The sequence below is a fragment of the Hippopotamus amphibius genome, chromosome 17 (genome assembly GCF_030028045.1).
Source record: "Hippopotamus amphibius kiboko isolate mHipAmp2 chromosome 17, mHipAmp2.hap2, whole genome shotgun sequence".
NCBI lineage: Eukaryota > Metazoa > Chordata > Mammalia > Artiodactyla > Hippopotamidae > Hippopotamus > Hippopotamus amphibius.
In genome coordinates, this window is record NC_080202.1 from 16,801,059 (window position 1) to 16,813,973 (window position 12,915).

Here is a 12,915-nt window from a genome sequence, read left to right on the forward strand (position 1 = left end):
AGGGTGACTTTCTGTTTATGAATCAACTTGGAGAATGAGTTAGTCTGTGTATTTCTTATGCTTGCTCCTCTAGAAAGACCTACACTTTAACTTATAAGCTGGCCTATACAAGGCACTGAACACACTTGTGTTGAGAGGATGACAGAACGAGTTCCATGGATCTGTGGGCAAGTTTGCCACCAAAGGAAAAAAGCCCCCAAGTCTTCAAATTGTCTATTTAATCACCAGGGCTTGGAGCCAGCTCAGGGATGGCAAATGGCTTTTGTTGTGCATGCCAACACCAGTCAACTGGCAATGGCTGCTTGAGAGTGACTCTGGAGTCACTACGTAGGAAGAGCTCAGGGATTGATTAGTGATGTCTGCTCTGGGTGAAGGCTGGGAAGTATCAGCAAGCGTGATATTCCCCAGTTCACCAGCCACTGGCGTAAAGAAAACACCCTTCATCACCTTTCTTAAAATCAGAGATGTCAAAATTTTCTATCACCCCACAGGCCTAATACTGAAAAGAACACCTGATATGTGCCAGGCGCTAGACTAAGTACTTGACCTTCACTCATTTAATCCTCATAACAATTCTATGAGAGGAAGTATTGTCATTATGTCCATTTTACACATAAGGAAACTGAGGCACAGTGAGGTTAAGTGCCTGGCCGAGGTCCCATGGGTTCTAAGTGGCCAAGCAGAGTGCTGGGCCCAGGCAGTCTAATTCCATCGTTTAATGTAACCAGACTGCTCTCACTTGGCAGTAGACTCTGACTGCACGACTTGAGAGACAGGGTGATCACAGGTACCACCCAGCCCCCAGCAGGTACACCTGAAGTGCAGCCACTGCTGGGCAGACCCATCTCCCTGCCTGCGTCCTGGCCTGGGGTGTGGTAGGTCCCTCAAGGGGATGTAGGGGCACCACAAGCTAAGATGGAATGAGAAAGAAGCACCTGGAAAAGACCCTCTGCCCAGGGCCTCCTCCAGGGCATATTGGAAAAAGCACCCTCTGAGGAAGAAACCTGAGGGCCAAGTCCAGCTCTGCTGAGTGTCAGGTGTGGGACCCCAGACAACGGATCTGGGCCTCAGACACTCAGATGCTTTAGCTACAAAAGGAGCTCACCACCACCTGTTAAAAGGATATTGCCACACGTGTGTCAAGTGCCTGGCATATAAGTGCTTCGTAAATTAGTAATCTTCCTAGCTTGGCATCCAGGATGGACAGACAGCAGCCTTAACACACAGGGGTAACCACCACCCAATGGCTGGCTCCTCTACAACTCTTTACAATGTAGGCATAAAGAGGGAGGGCTGACAAGGTCCCCCAGATTCCCGGCTTGGGGGGCAAGTACTTTTTTTCTTTTTCCCCTTTGACTGTTGTCTGAAGGTGACTGACAGCAATGGCTAAATTAGTCACGCTGCTAATTTACCTCCGAAGGTTTATTTAGCACATAAGAAATATCTTTTCTCTTGACATAAAGAAAAAAGACAATGAAATGTGCACAGGTGGCAAAAGCTAAGGCTCGAGTCCAGCCACGGCTGTGCAGCCTTGGTTAAGACCCTTCCCCTCTTTGGGCTCAGTCTCCTTCTCTGTAAAATGTGGGGACAAGAATGCTAACCATGTCCCTGTCCTGTTTACTCCATGGCACTCGCCAGAGGCCTGATGTGTTGAGGTTTTCCGAACTGAGTGAAGCTCTGGGCTCTGTGTTCAGAGGAAGACTTGGTACAATGGGGCCAGGGAAGAAATTAAGCACAATCCTCTCTGGGGGAAAAAACAAAATCAAGCAGAATATAAACCTCAACACCTTCCTTAAGCTTCAGGCATCCGGAGATAAGACAAGTGGCTCAGCTAATTTAAAAATGGAGCTAATTCCATTTATTAGGCTCATTTTAAAGGCTTATCTGGGTGGTTGTGGGACCATTAAATCAGGGCATTTGAAGCTGCTTCCAAGGCAAGATTTAGAAAGCCTGCAAGTAATTCCCGAGGAACATTATTCATAATGCCAGGATTATACACCTCGCCCGGGGCTGCCGTGTCCACACTCACCACTGAAAGTGGTACAGTTTCTCTCCTCCTGCTTGGCTCAGGCTGAGCCCACAACAGCGTGTGCCTTCTGAGCACACAGCCCAGCCAGCCGATGGGGACAGAGAGAGGAGGGGGAGGGGACGGAGGGGGCTGGGGGGGGGAGGGGGCTGGAATGCAGAAAGAGGCAGGAGAGTCACAGAGCCCCGACAGACGTCCTCCACAGAGGCGAAGTCATGCAGCCTCTCCCAGCAGACCAGCCTGGGCTTCCTAACAGTGACTAAAGCTTCATACTGGCCAGACCAGTTGGGATCTCTCTGGGAGCCTTCTGTCTCAGCGAGAGCCTCTGCCTCGGGTCAGGTCCATCACGTACTTTCTGAGCGTGGACCCTGGCCGTTCCAAGCTGTCCCAGAGACTCTGGTCACACTGTCCCCACCCCATCATCCATCCCAGCAAAAGCCCTGGCCCCCAGGGAACCAGGCCAACCCTGGGAGAGATTCCAACGTCCAGGCGGTGGGAGGTGGAGGGAGAGGGAGCCGACGGGGCTGGCCCTACCTACCCAGGCCTGTCACCTTCCGCAGGCAGGTGAGGGCGTACTGCAGGCGGCCACACTCCTCGGCGCTGGCCCCGCAGCGCCGCAGCGTCTCCTTCACCTTGGCCTCGTTCATGTCCAGCAGGGCATCCAGCGTGAGCTCGTGGAGGATCTCCTGAGCAAGCACAGGACAGGCGGAGAGCTGGGTGAGCAGTCATCCTCCTCCCGGCCAGGGCCGGCCTCCCGCTGAGTGGCAGGGGCCAGCTGCCGGAGGGCTGGCCTCCCACCCAGAGCCACCACTTGTCTGAGGGCACCGGCAGCCAACCCTGGCCCCCACCCCCAGCGCTCCGAGACAGCAGCTGAAGCAGAGACGCCAAAACGTGGGGTGGGAGGTTGGGGGGAAGGAAGAAAAAAGCCAGATAAGTTCTGATGAGGGCGTGCTGCGCTTCTCGTCTCTTTTTATTCATTCCTCTCCACGGAGAATGATGAATCACGACAACTTTTTAGAATGACAAGTACTTCAGATAAAGATGGCCCCTTACAATTTGGCTGTCTCTGAATCAGACAAGATAGGCTTCAAATAAAGTTGGCCTATCTAGAGAAGGATTACAAAGAATTAACCCTCGCCAAGCACTGTGTAGGTCCTTACTACCCGGCTTTATCTGATTCTCAGTGGACCCTTCCAAGGTTTTAAGGTAGCGGAGAGAAGTGGGATGCCCGAGGCATGGAAAGGACTGGTGCAGACTCTGTGGATGCAGGGGCCACACAGAAGGAACAAGGTGGCCTCAAGGAGACAGAGTGGCCCCCAGCTGACCAGCAAGAAGGGAACCTCAAGCCTGAGGCCACAAGGAAGTGGATTCTGCTTATGACCTGAACGCACTTGGATGTGACTTCTTCCCAAAGCTTCCAGGTAAGAGGCCAGCCTGGCTGACACCCCGACTTCAGCCAGGCAAGACGCTAAGCAGGGAAGCTGGCTGAGCCCTCGGGGACCCCTCCATCCAGTCTTCCTCCTACAGGACTGCGAGCTAACACATGCAGGATGGTTTAAGCGGCTAAGTTCATGGCACCTTGTTACACAGCAAAGAAAACGAATACAGAGAGTGAATATCTGAATCATGGCCTAACTGACTCCAAAGCTTATGCTCTTTCCTCTCATCCAGGAGCGGGGGGGAACCCCTCCGGCTCTGATGACTTTGAGCCACATGTGATACAAAGCCTGGAGCTCAGAACAGTGGGACACGTCCTTGGCCTCAGTGGCTTGTGGAGTGACTGACATGAAAATAAGTTACTGCAATGCAATAAGATATGGCCCAGCACAGAGAAAGCTCAAAGAGCTATGGGACCAGTGGTGAGACTGGGGGGGTGGGGGTGGGGAGGGGGTGTTGTCCCCTTTCTGTAGTTTCCAGATTTTCTATAACAGGAAAGGCCAAACATCCCACATCAAATGATTCTCATAAGCTTGCTGATTTTGAGAATCTAAGCTGATTTTCATTGATTTTTATTAGCAAGCTGTGTCTAGTTTTACAAGAGCAGTGTTATGGTCAGTCAATCCATGGTGTTATAAATCTTATACTCAAATGTCAAAACTGAACCTGGGCGCTTCCCCAGTGGTGCAGCGGTTAAGAATCTTCCTGCCAATGCGGGGGACAAAGGTTTGATCCCTGGTCCAGGAAGATCCCACACGCCTCGGAGCAACGAAGCCCGTGCACCACAACTACTGAGCCTGCGCTCTAGAGCCCGCAAGCCACAACTGCCGCACGTGGATGCTGCAACTACTGAAGCCCATGCTCCACAACAAGAGAAGCCACCTCAGTGAGAAGCCCGAGCACGGCAAGGAAGAGTCTCCCACGCTCGCCACAGCTAGAGAAAGCCTGCGCGCAGCAACGAAGACCCAGCACAGTCAAAATAATAATAATAATTTTAAAAAACACATACAGCTGAACCTGATGAAGATACTGGCTGTGAGTCATTAGGGCAATGGTATGCGGGTTTTGTGATGCTTGGGGGGTGGGGCCACATCTGAGGCCTGGCATGTGGCCCCGGGTGTCTGGCCGTGTCCCCTCTCCCCACCTTTGTGTCTTGTATGTATATCCTTCAATCTCCAGGGTTGTAGAAAAGAATCTCGTGGCTCTTTAGAATGAGTCACACCAAAAATTAGAAATAGATACCAAATGCACCAAGAAGCTCATCACTGGTTTGGACAAACCCTTGGTTGTCAGAAATCCTTCCAAACGATAAAATGAGAACGTCACTGGAAACCAACGATACGAACAGCACAGAGAGCAGGCTGATTAGATAATGGTCCCTGGGCAGAAGCTTTTGTTCCATCAATGTGTCTTCTCTATTGACTTCAATAACATTCTTCATAGAAACGCAGTTTTGACATCTTTTCCCCTCATTTCACTCTTAAAAGCCATTTGGCAATATTGTCAGGGGAGATCAAATGGAAGTGACAGTTGACCTTCACAAAACAACCCTCCACCTTTCCCTGGGGTGCCCTCAGTTCTCAGCCATACATGCACATTTTCCCAAGGCTGTGATGACTCAGCAGTTCTCCCGAAAGTGGAGATTCCAGTATCTGCTTGATTTGGGGGTAGAGGTGGGGGTCGATGATGACAAAGACAAGCCCAGGAACCCAATCCCCAATCTAACGACAAAGCAAATTTGGATTCTTTTCTCTTTTATATTCTTTCCCTCCCTGCCCACACCAAGTTTCAGTTTCTCAGGCATAATAACAACATTTATTATTACAAACTATTTGCTAGTGCTTTACAATACGTCCAGGGCTTTGTATACTGTCTCCACTCAAAACAATTCAGCAAGGAGATACTGTTAATCCCATTTTATTAAGGCTCAGTGACCTCACGCAATGCAATTTAATCAATGGTGGAGCCAAAACTGAAACCCAGGTATGCCGGGCCCCAAAGCTCCTTCAGTTATTCCCCACTGTCACTCGTGAACTTGGGCAAAGCCTTGGGAAGCAGTGGCTACCTTGGGGAAAATGATTTTTTTTCAAAATAAAGGAATTCATTTCTACCTGCTTTCTGGAAAAAAACAAAACAAAACAAAAAACTATACTGTAAAGTGGAAGTCCTTTGTCTTTAGCAAGCAAAGTAACCCCCTAAAAAAGAGAAAGAATATGTCCAAATCCATTCCCTTTAAAAAAAAAAAAAAGAATGAAAAAGTATTTCCTTACAGCTTCGAATGAGCTGGAAAGTTTCTCTCACTCCCCTGAGGCTTTAGGGATCAGTCCACTCCCCCGGGGAATAAGGAAGCAGGGGAGGCTTTCCTTTCCCTCCTCTGTGCTCTCTTCAGGCTCCAACTCAAACCAGGGGTCGGCTAGACAAATTGGGGGGGTCGGGTGGTGGGCAGGGATCCTGGGACAGAAGAGTCAAGAGTCAACCTAGGGTCCCGCTAACATAGGAGCTGCCCCAGCCTCTCCCAGAACAAGCATCACTTCCTGAGGTGTGAGCTGTGCGTGAAACGGGGGTGGTCAGCACACCAGCATCACCATGATTTTTTTTTTAATTTTTAAACATTTATTTATTTATTTATTTAATTTTGGCTGCATGGGTCTTAGTTGCGGCATGCAGGATCCTCATTGAGGCATGCAGGACCTTTTGTTGCAGCACACGGGCTTCTCTCTAGTTGTGGCATGCAGGTTTTCTCTTCTCTAGTTGTGGCGCTCAGGCTCCAGGGCACGTGGGCTCTGTAGTTGAGGCCCTAGAGTGCAGTAGTTGTGGTGTGCAGGCTTCGTTGCCCCAGGGTATGTGGGACCTTAGTTCCCTGACCAGGGATTGAACCCGCATCCCTTGCATTGGAAGGCAACTTCTTTACCACTGGACCACCAGGGAAGCCCCTTGCCATGATTTCTGACTGTTGCTTTTGTTCTCTCATCCCTCCTCTCTGCAGGGCTGGATTGTTGAGGGACCACCCCACTCTACCTAAACACTGCAGTCAACAACGCTGCCCACCAGTCAGCAGATTATCTGGTAGACTAAGGGTCTCAAACACACAAGCTTCAGGGCCAGGCCTCAGGAAGAAATGAGACCAGTGGGCATGTGACCCCTTGATTTATCTTTCGATGGAGATATAAGTACTAGAAACACTTCTCTTGCTTCTTTCCTGGGCAACAAGAAAACTGACAGCAGCAAGGACGATGCTTATCAGAAACCTACCCTCTGCTCTCAGTTTTGGGGCCTTGGAGAGGCTACAGGAGGGGCACCAGATCTTATTAAAAAATTAGAATTTTTACTTTAAAAGGGCTGATTTTTACATGGTGGCAATGAACGCAAATCTGTGCAGACCAAACAATCACAACAGAGCCCCCAGATCACAGCATGGAGACCCTGTATGAAGAATCTGACATCTTCCAGGGGTCTGTCTAATTAGCAACTTCTGAAGCTTTATTTCTGTAGGCAAATGGGGAACGATGTCGGCCCAGCAGTAAGCGCCTTTGGCAACACATCCCCGGGTGACCAGGCCTTCTCAGCCAGACTCCGCCCTGGCTCTGGGACCCCACCACCAAAGCAAAGTGCCCTGGCTTTCCAACTCCTATGAGCGACTTCAGAACCAAAGTTAATTCAATCAAGAGGGGACGTGCATGAGGCAGGTGCGCTGCAACCAGGCGGACCAGGAGACAAAGAAAACGCATCCCAGACTTCCTAGGTGGTGCAGTGGTTAAGAATCCACCTGCCAATGCAGGGGACACGGGTTTAATCCCTGCTCCAGGAAGATCCCACATGCCACAGAGCAACTAAGCTCGTGTGCCACAACTATTGAACCTGAGCTTTAGAGCCCGTGAGCCACAACTATTGAGCCCATGTGCTGCAACTACTGAAGCCCACGTGCCTAGAGCCTGTGCTCTGCAACAAGAGAAGCCACAGCGATGAGGAGCCCGTGCACCATAACAAAGAGTAGCCCCCACTCACCACAACTGAAGAAAGCCTGTGCACAGCCAAAAAGACCCAACACAGCCAATTAAATAAATAAATAAATAAATTTATTAAAAAAAAAAAAGAATCCGCCTGCCAATGCAGGGGACACGGGTTCGAGCCCTGCTCTGGGAAGATTCCACATGCCGCGGAGCAACTAAGCCCGTGCGCCACAACTATTGAGCTTGTGCTCTAGAGCCCGTGAGCCACAACTATTGAGCCTGTGTGTCGCAACTACTGAAGCCCACGTGCCTAGAGCCCGTGCTCCGCAACAAGAGATGCCACTACAGTGAGGAGCCCACACACTGCAATGAAGAGTAGCCCCCACTTGCAGCAACTACAGAAAGCCCGCGTGCAGCAACGAAGACCCAACGCACCCAATAAATAAAATAAATAAATAAATGTATTAAAAAAAAAAACACGCATCCCCCAGCCTCAGCCGCACCTCCAGCCAGACAACAGTCAGGCTGGGCTGGTGGCTGTGCCAGCCCAGGAGGGGCCCCAACATCTCCTCCCACCACGACTCAAGCAAGGCCTCCGTGCAGCTCGGCACCCCCGAACCTCACGTGTGGATGTGATTCTCCCGCTCACTGTCCCAGGCACAGCCAAGTCTAGGTTAGGAGGTTATTTCAGACCAGAGTAATTCAGGCACAATTGCTCTGGATAATCTCTAAACCGAAAGCAAATTAGGGAATGAGCGTCACCACCTGCTGATGGTGAACTCACAGGCCTGCTGACAACCCGGCAGGCGAAGCCACCCTGAAAGGCTCTCAGTCTGAGCGGCCCCAAGCCTGCAGGAGCGCCTCCCACCTGCCTGGAGGCACACGAAGATGCCAAGTTGTCTCAAAGCCAGGCACCCAGGCCCTGGCGTTCTGGAGAAGGGACCCAAGCTGAGCATCCACACTGCTTCGAGGAGAATTATTGCCCATCCCACCCCAGCTTCCATCTATAGAAGAAAATATGAACTAGAAACCAGGAAGGGACGACATGGCTGTCCAGACTGTTGCAGGCGATGCCCTGGCTCCACCCAGCCTTGGGTCAGCACGTGAGTGGTGGGGCCGCAGGACAGGGCACCCTGGCTCCCTGCCTCCGCCCGGTCCCTGGAGCCACGACTTACGTCTCCGGTAGGTGACATTAAGTTATTCTTTCTGATGATAATTAGAGGGCAGGGCCAGTGGAGCGTGGAGGTGACTCCCAGTCTGTGATCACGAAACTGCCGGTTCTGTTCTCTGCAGTGGAAGGCGGGGACGGGCTGGGCCAAACACACTGCCTGCCCCTCCCCCCAACCCAGCAGCTGGCGGCGACCGACTGGTGTCACAGGCCAGGCGGGGTATCAAATGGTATTCTGGGACTTACCAGCAGCCACGGGGCTGCCTTGGGTCTATACTTAGCAACCTGTGCTGGCTGACACCGAGAGCCGTCCCCCTGCCATCGCCGGTCAGGCGGGCTGTGCAAATGCCAGGGGCTTCGCAGCCTGCGTGTGGCAGCTCAGGACGGAATTCTGGTGGAGGCCTGGGCTGATGGAAAACCGACAGGCAAGCCCACTCTTGGTGTCTCCGTCGAGCATTCCGTCTAGTCCTACAGCACAGCATGGATCAGTCATGGCAGTAACTGCCTCAATCAGTGCGGCCAGCACGCAAGGTCCATCGGTCGAACCTGGATTTCTGGCGCGTGGGCAGAGGTATCCGCCAGTCTCCCTGGCTGGGGCTTAATTCAACGGCCAGGATCCTTCCCCACAGATGCTTGCCTGGGGACTGGTCACACCTGAGAGGCCCGAGGTGGACCCCCAGCACCCTGCACACCTCTCTGCAGCCAGGGCTCAGTGGGAGAGGAGCAAGGGGGTTTCCATGGCAGCCCAGGCTGGGAGCCCGCATGCCTCCAGTTGGCAAGGGAGCACCTGACAGATGTTCCTTCCTGCCTTCTCTCCACCGCTGGCGCTGAGGGAGAGGGAGGGGTGACACTTGGATAATGATAGTTGGATATTCTGGGAGGCACAAGACGGGCTGAGCAGTGAGGGGCCTGGGTCGGGCAGGCTCCTGGGGTTTCCATGGAGATCAGCAGACGGCTCGGGGATACTGGCTTTGTCGGTGGACCAGTTCTGGACCTAGTCACTATCCCAGCCCTGGGAAATGAGAAAAAGCCCCTCCTGGGAGAAGTCAGCCCCTTCCTGGCAGGCTTCTCTCTACCGCCTCCCAGTGAAAGAAGGGTCAGATTTGGTCCTTGGACCTCTGTTGACCTTGGGCCAGCCCCTGGCCCTCTCTGGGTTTTAGTTTCATTTATAAAAAGAGTGGGTTTGGCTAGATCAGATCAGTGGCTCTTGACCCTGGTGGCACCCTGGAATCACCTGGGAGGCTTTAAAAAAAGGATCCTGATGACTGGGCCCCAACTTGGAGCAATTAAATCAGAATTTCTGGGGGTAAGGACCATGAGGGCAGACAGGCTGTGGGGCCTTAAGTCTGGCCAAAGTCGTCCAGGACAGAAAGGGTCTAAGAAGGCAGGTCTGGCCAGGGCAGGGCAGGGCAGGGCAGCACCCTGGGCGCTTGACCTCCTGCCAGTGCTCTCATGAGGCCCTTGATCCTTCAACTCAACCCCAGCCTAGCCCAAGCCCACAGACATCCTAGGAGATGGGCTCTCCTGTACACTGGTGCCTCCCTCCCTCCCTCAAGGCAGGGTGGGGGCTCACAGAGCGGGGAGCCTGGTGGACTCTTCAGGGAGTCGCTGTCTCTGGCTTATGCATTAGTCTGTCTGGGCTTGAAAGCCTCAGAAAGAGGGCACGGTGATGGGATAGCGTATGGAGGTGGAGGGATGCAGGTTAAAGGGGAGGAGGTGAGAAGGGGGTCAAGAAAGGGTGAGTGAAAGACTTCCTAGGTGGCGCAGTGGTTAAGAATCCGCCTGTCAATGCAGGGGACACGGGTTCGATCCCTGCTCCAGGAAGATCCCACATGCCGTGGAGGAACTAAGCCCATGCGCCGCAACTACTGAGCCTGTGCTCTAGAGCCCGTGAGCCACAACTATTGAGCCCATGCACTGCAACTACTGAAGCCTGCGCACCTAGAGCCTGTGCTCCCCAGCAAGAGAAGCCACCGCAATGAGGAGCACATGTACCACAGTGAAGAGTAGCCCCCGCTCTCACTAGTGAAAGCCCATGTGCAGCAACGAAGGTCCAACACAGCCAATAAATAAATAAATAAATTTATTTTTAAAAGAAAGAAAGAAAAAAGAAAGGGTGAGTGATGATCATTTATGACTCATCTCCTGGGTGCCAGGCACTCTGTTCAATGAACTATAGGTGTCAGCACATGCAATCCTCATAACAGCCTGAGATGCATGATAAGGCTCAGAGAGGGTAGGTAACTTGCTCAAGGCTACACAGCCTGACTGGTGAGGCTAAGGCATGGCCACCTCTACCTCTTCACAGCCAGCTGGCTCTGCCTGCACTGTTGCCCACTTCTTTGCTCTATAGAGCGAGATCTTTTTCCCAGGCCAGAGTCTACCTGGCATCACAGGTCACATCTTGTTTTCCAGGCTCCAAGCCATGCCATACTCCCGTGCCCAGCTGGGGTGCGCTCCAGCTGTGGGGTTAAAAGTGGCTGCAGGAGGCCTCCCGGGGGGGTCGTCTCTCTGCATTCCTTTTCAATCTCTTCAGCGGGCCTGCCAGGCACCCCCCAGGCCCCCTCCTGCCCTGTGGAGGAGGCGGGTGCTCTCCAACTCTGCCTGGGACCAGATCTCCAGCTTCTGGTGGCATCTGCTGTCACCACAGCCACCACCACCACACCAGGGGGCTGGCCCCACCCCCCTGGAAAGCCTGTCTTGTGGATGCCTCCCAAGTTCCATTCTTCCTCCCATAAACCCTGAGGTACCTAGTGCGGGAATTGACACACTTTTTCTGAACAGGCCAGAGAGTGAGTATTTTCAGCTTTGCAAGCCATATGGTCTCTGTCACAACTGCTCAACTCTGCCATCAGAACACCAAAACAGCCACAGACGATATGAAAACAAATGGGTGTGGCTGTGTGCCAATAAAACCTTAACTATGCACGCGGAACCTTGAATTTCACATAATTTTCCCATGTCACGAAATAGCCTTGTTTTGTTTTTCTTATGAGTTAAAAATGTGAAAACCATTCTTAGTTCAAAAGGCTATACAAAAGCCAGTGGTAGGCTGGATTTGGCCCACAGGCTGTAGTTTAGCAACCCTTGACCTGGTGGGTCATTCAAGCCACTCAAAAAACACACATTAGCTATGTTGGGCTCCATGCCCTGGTGGCCCTGGGTCACACTGCTCCTTCCTTCCTGCCTCTCCCTGTGCTGACGTGTCTTCTCCCTGTCCAACCCTAGCACACAGTCAGCAGAGGGGAACACAGTGCAGGGGCAAGGCAGGCCCACATCTGTCATCTGTAGGCAGGCCTACATTTTGTCACCCTTCTCTGTGTCATCAACACACATTTCCAAAAGCTCTCCTCCTGGATGTTGTTTGAAAATGGCCAGATACGTGTAGCATTAGAGAAGCACACACACACACACACACACACACACACACACATACACACACACACACACACACACACACCCATAGATTTGGGATTGTGTGCTTCCCCCAATACACGCTATTCCCAAAATGGAGAAAGGAGATGGGTGGGCTTCGATAGGGGGGGATTCTCTACCCCCAGGATGCTTGCTCGCTGTGGGAAAGAACCCACTAGACTGTCCACTAGCCTCCACAGTAAAACTCAAGTCAAAAATGGAATACTCTAAAACAAACAAACAAGAGAATGTTCAAAAGTAAGACTGGGGTCAGGGTAGAACAGCGGGAGGGTTTGACAGCAGCCAAAAAGCCACACTAGCCCTTGGGTGATGCTTGGCTTCTAGGGAACCGGCAGGTGGGGAGTCCCTCCCTGCACGAGCAGGGCAGTGTGGAGGGGCTGGAGCTGGGGAAGCTGGGAGGTCAAAGGCCCATCACCACCTCAGCCCTGCTCCAGGGCAGCAGCTTCCCCAGCCCTGGTGAACTGGGATGCCTGGTGGTCCTCTGCAAACGGTGCAGGGAGTAGGGTCTGGTTTGAAATGCACCTCCCCGTGGGGAACCCCCGCTCTCCTGAGGGTAAAGGCACCTACAGAAATAAACAGGGGCTCTCAGGCACGGCCATGTCTGCGGCCAGCTTTAGTGCCTGGTGGTCCCCAACGTCTCCCAAACACACCCGTCGCGAGACGATTCCCAGACCAATCTACCCTATCTCCTCCGCATCCGCAGGGTGACAGCTCTGAGTGCAGCCAGTGAGGCCCCCCAACCCGGCCCCATGGCAGACTGGCAACCCAAGCAGACGGGCAACCAGGCCTCAGGGCACAGCAACTTCACTCAAGGCCCTGGCACATGCCAGCCCCAGCAGTGGAGTCTGGTGTGCCCTCTGCGGGGCGAGGAGACAAATCACAGACCCCTCCAGCAGAGA

General features: G+C 52.6%; 1 protein-coding gene and 1 non-coding gene across 4 annotated transcripts in view; both read right to left on the bottom strand.

The window, feature by feature from the left end:
* Positions 1-12,915, bottom strand: part of KSR1 (kinase suppressor of ras 1) — a 152,981-nt gene that overhangs the window by 38,318 nt on the left and 101,748 nt on the right. For all 3 annotated transcript variants that reach the window (XM_057717004.1, XM_057717006.1, XM_057717005.1), the window contains exon 3: positions 2,565-2,712. In XM_057717004.1, coding sequence (XP_057572987.1) covers positions 2,565-2,712 — 148 coding nt within the window. The remainder of the gene's footprint in view (positions 1-2,564; positions 2,713-12,915) is intronic.
* On the bottom strand, positions 1,358-1,486 carry LOC130841107 (small nucleolar RNA SNORA19). The gene has a single exon (XR_009050148.1). It is a non-coding gene; the product is annotated as a small nucleolar RNA SNORA19 (small nucleolar RNA).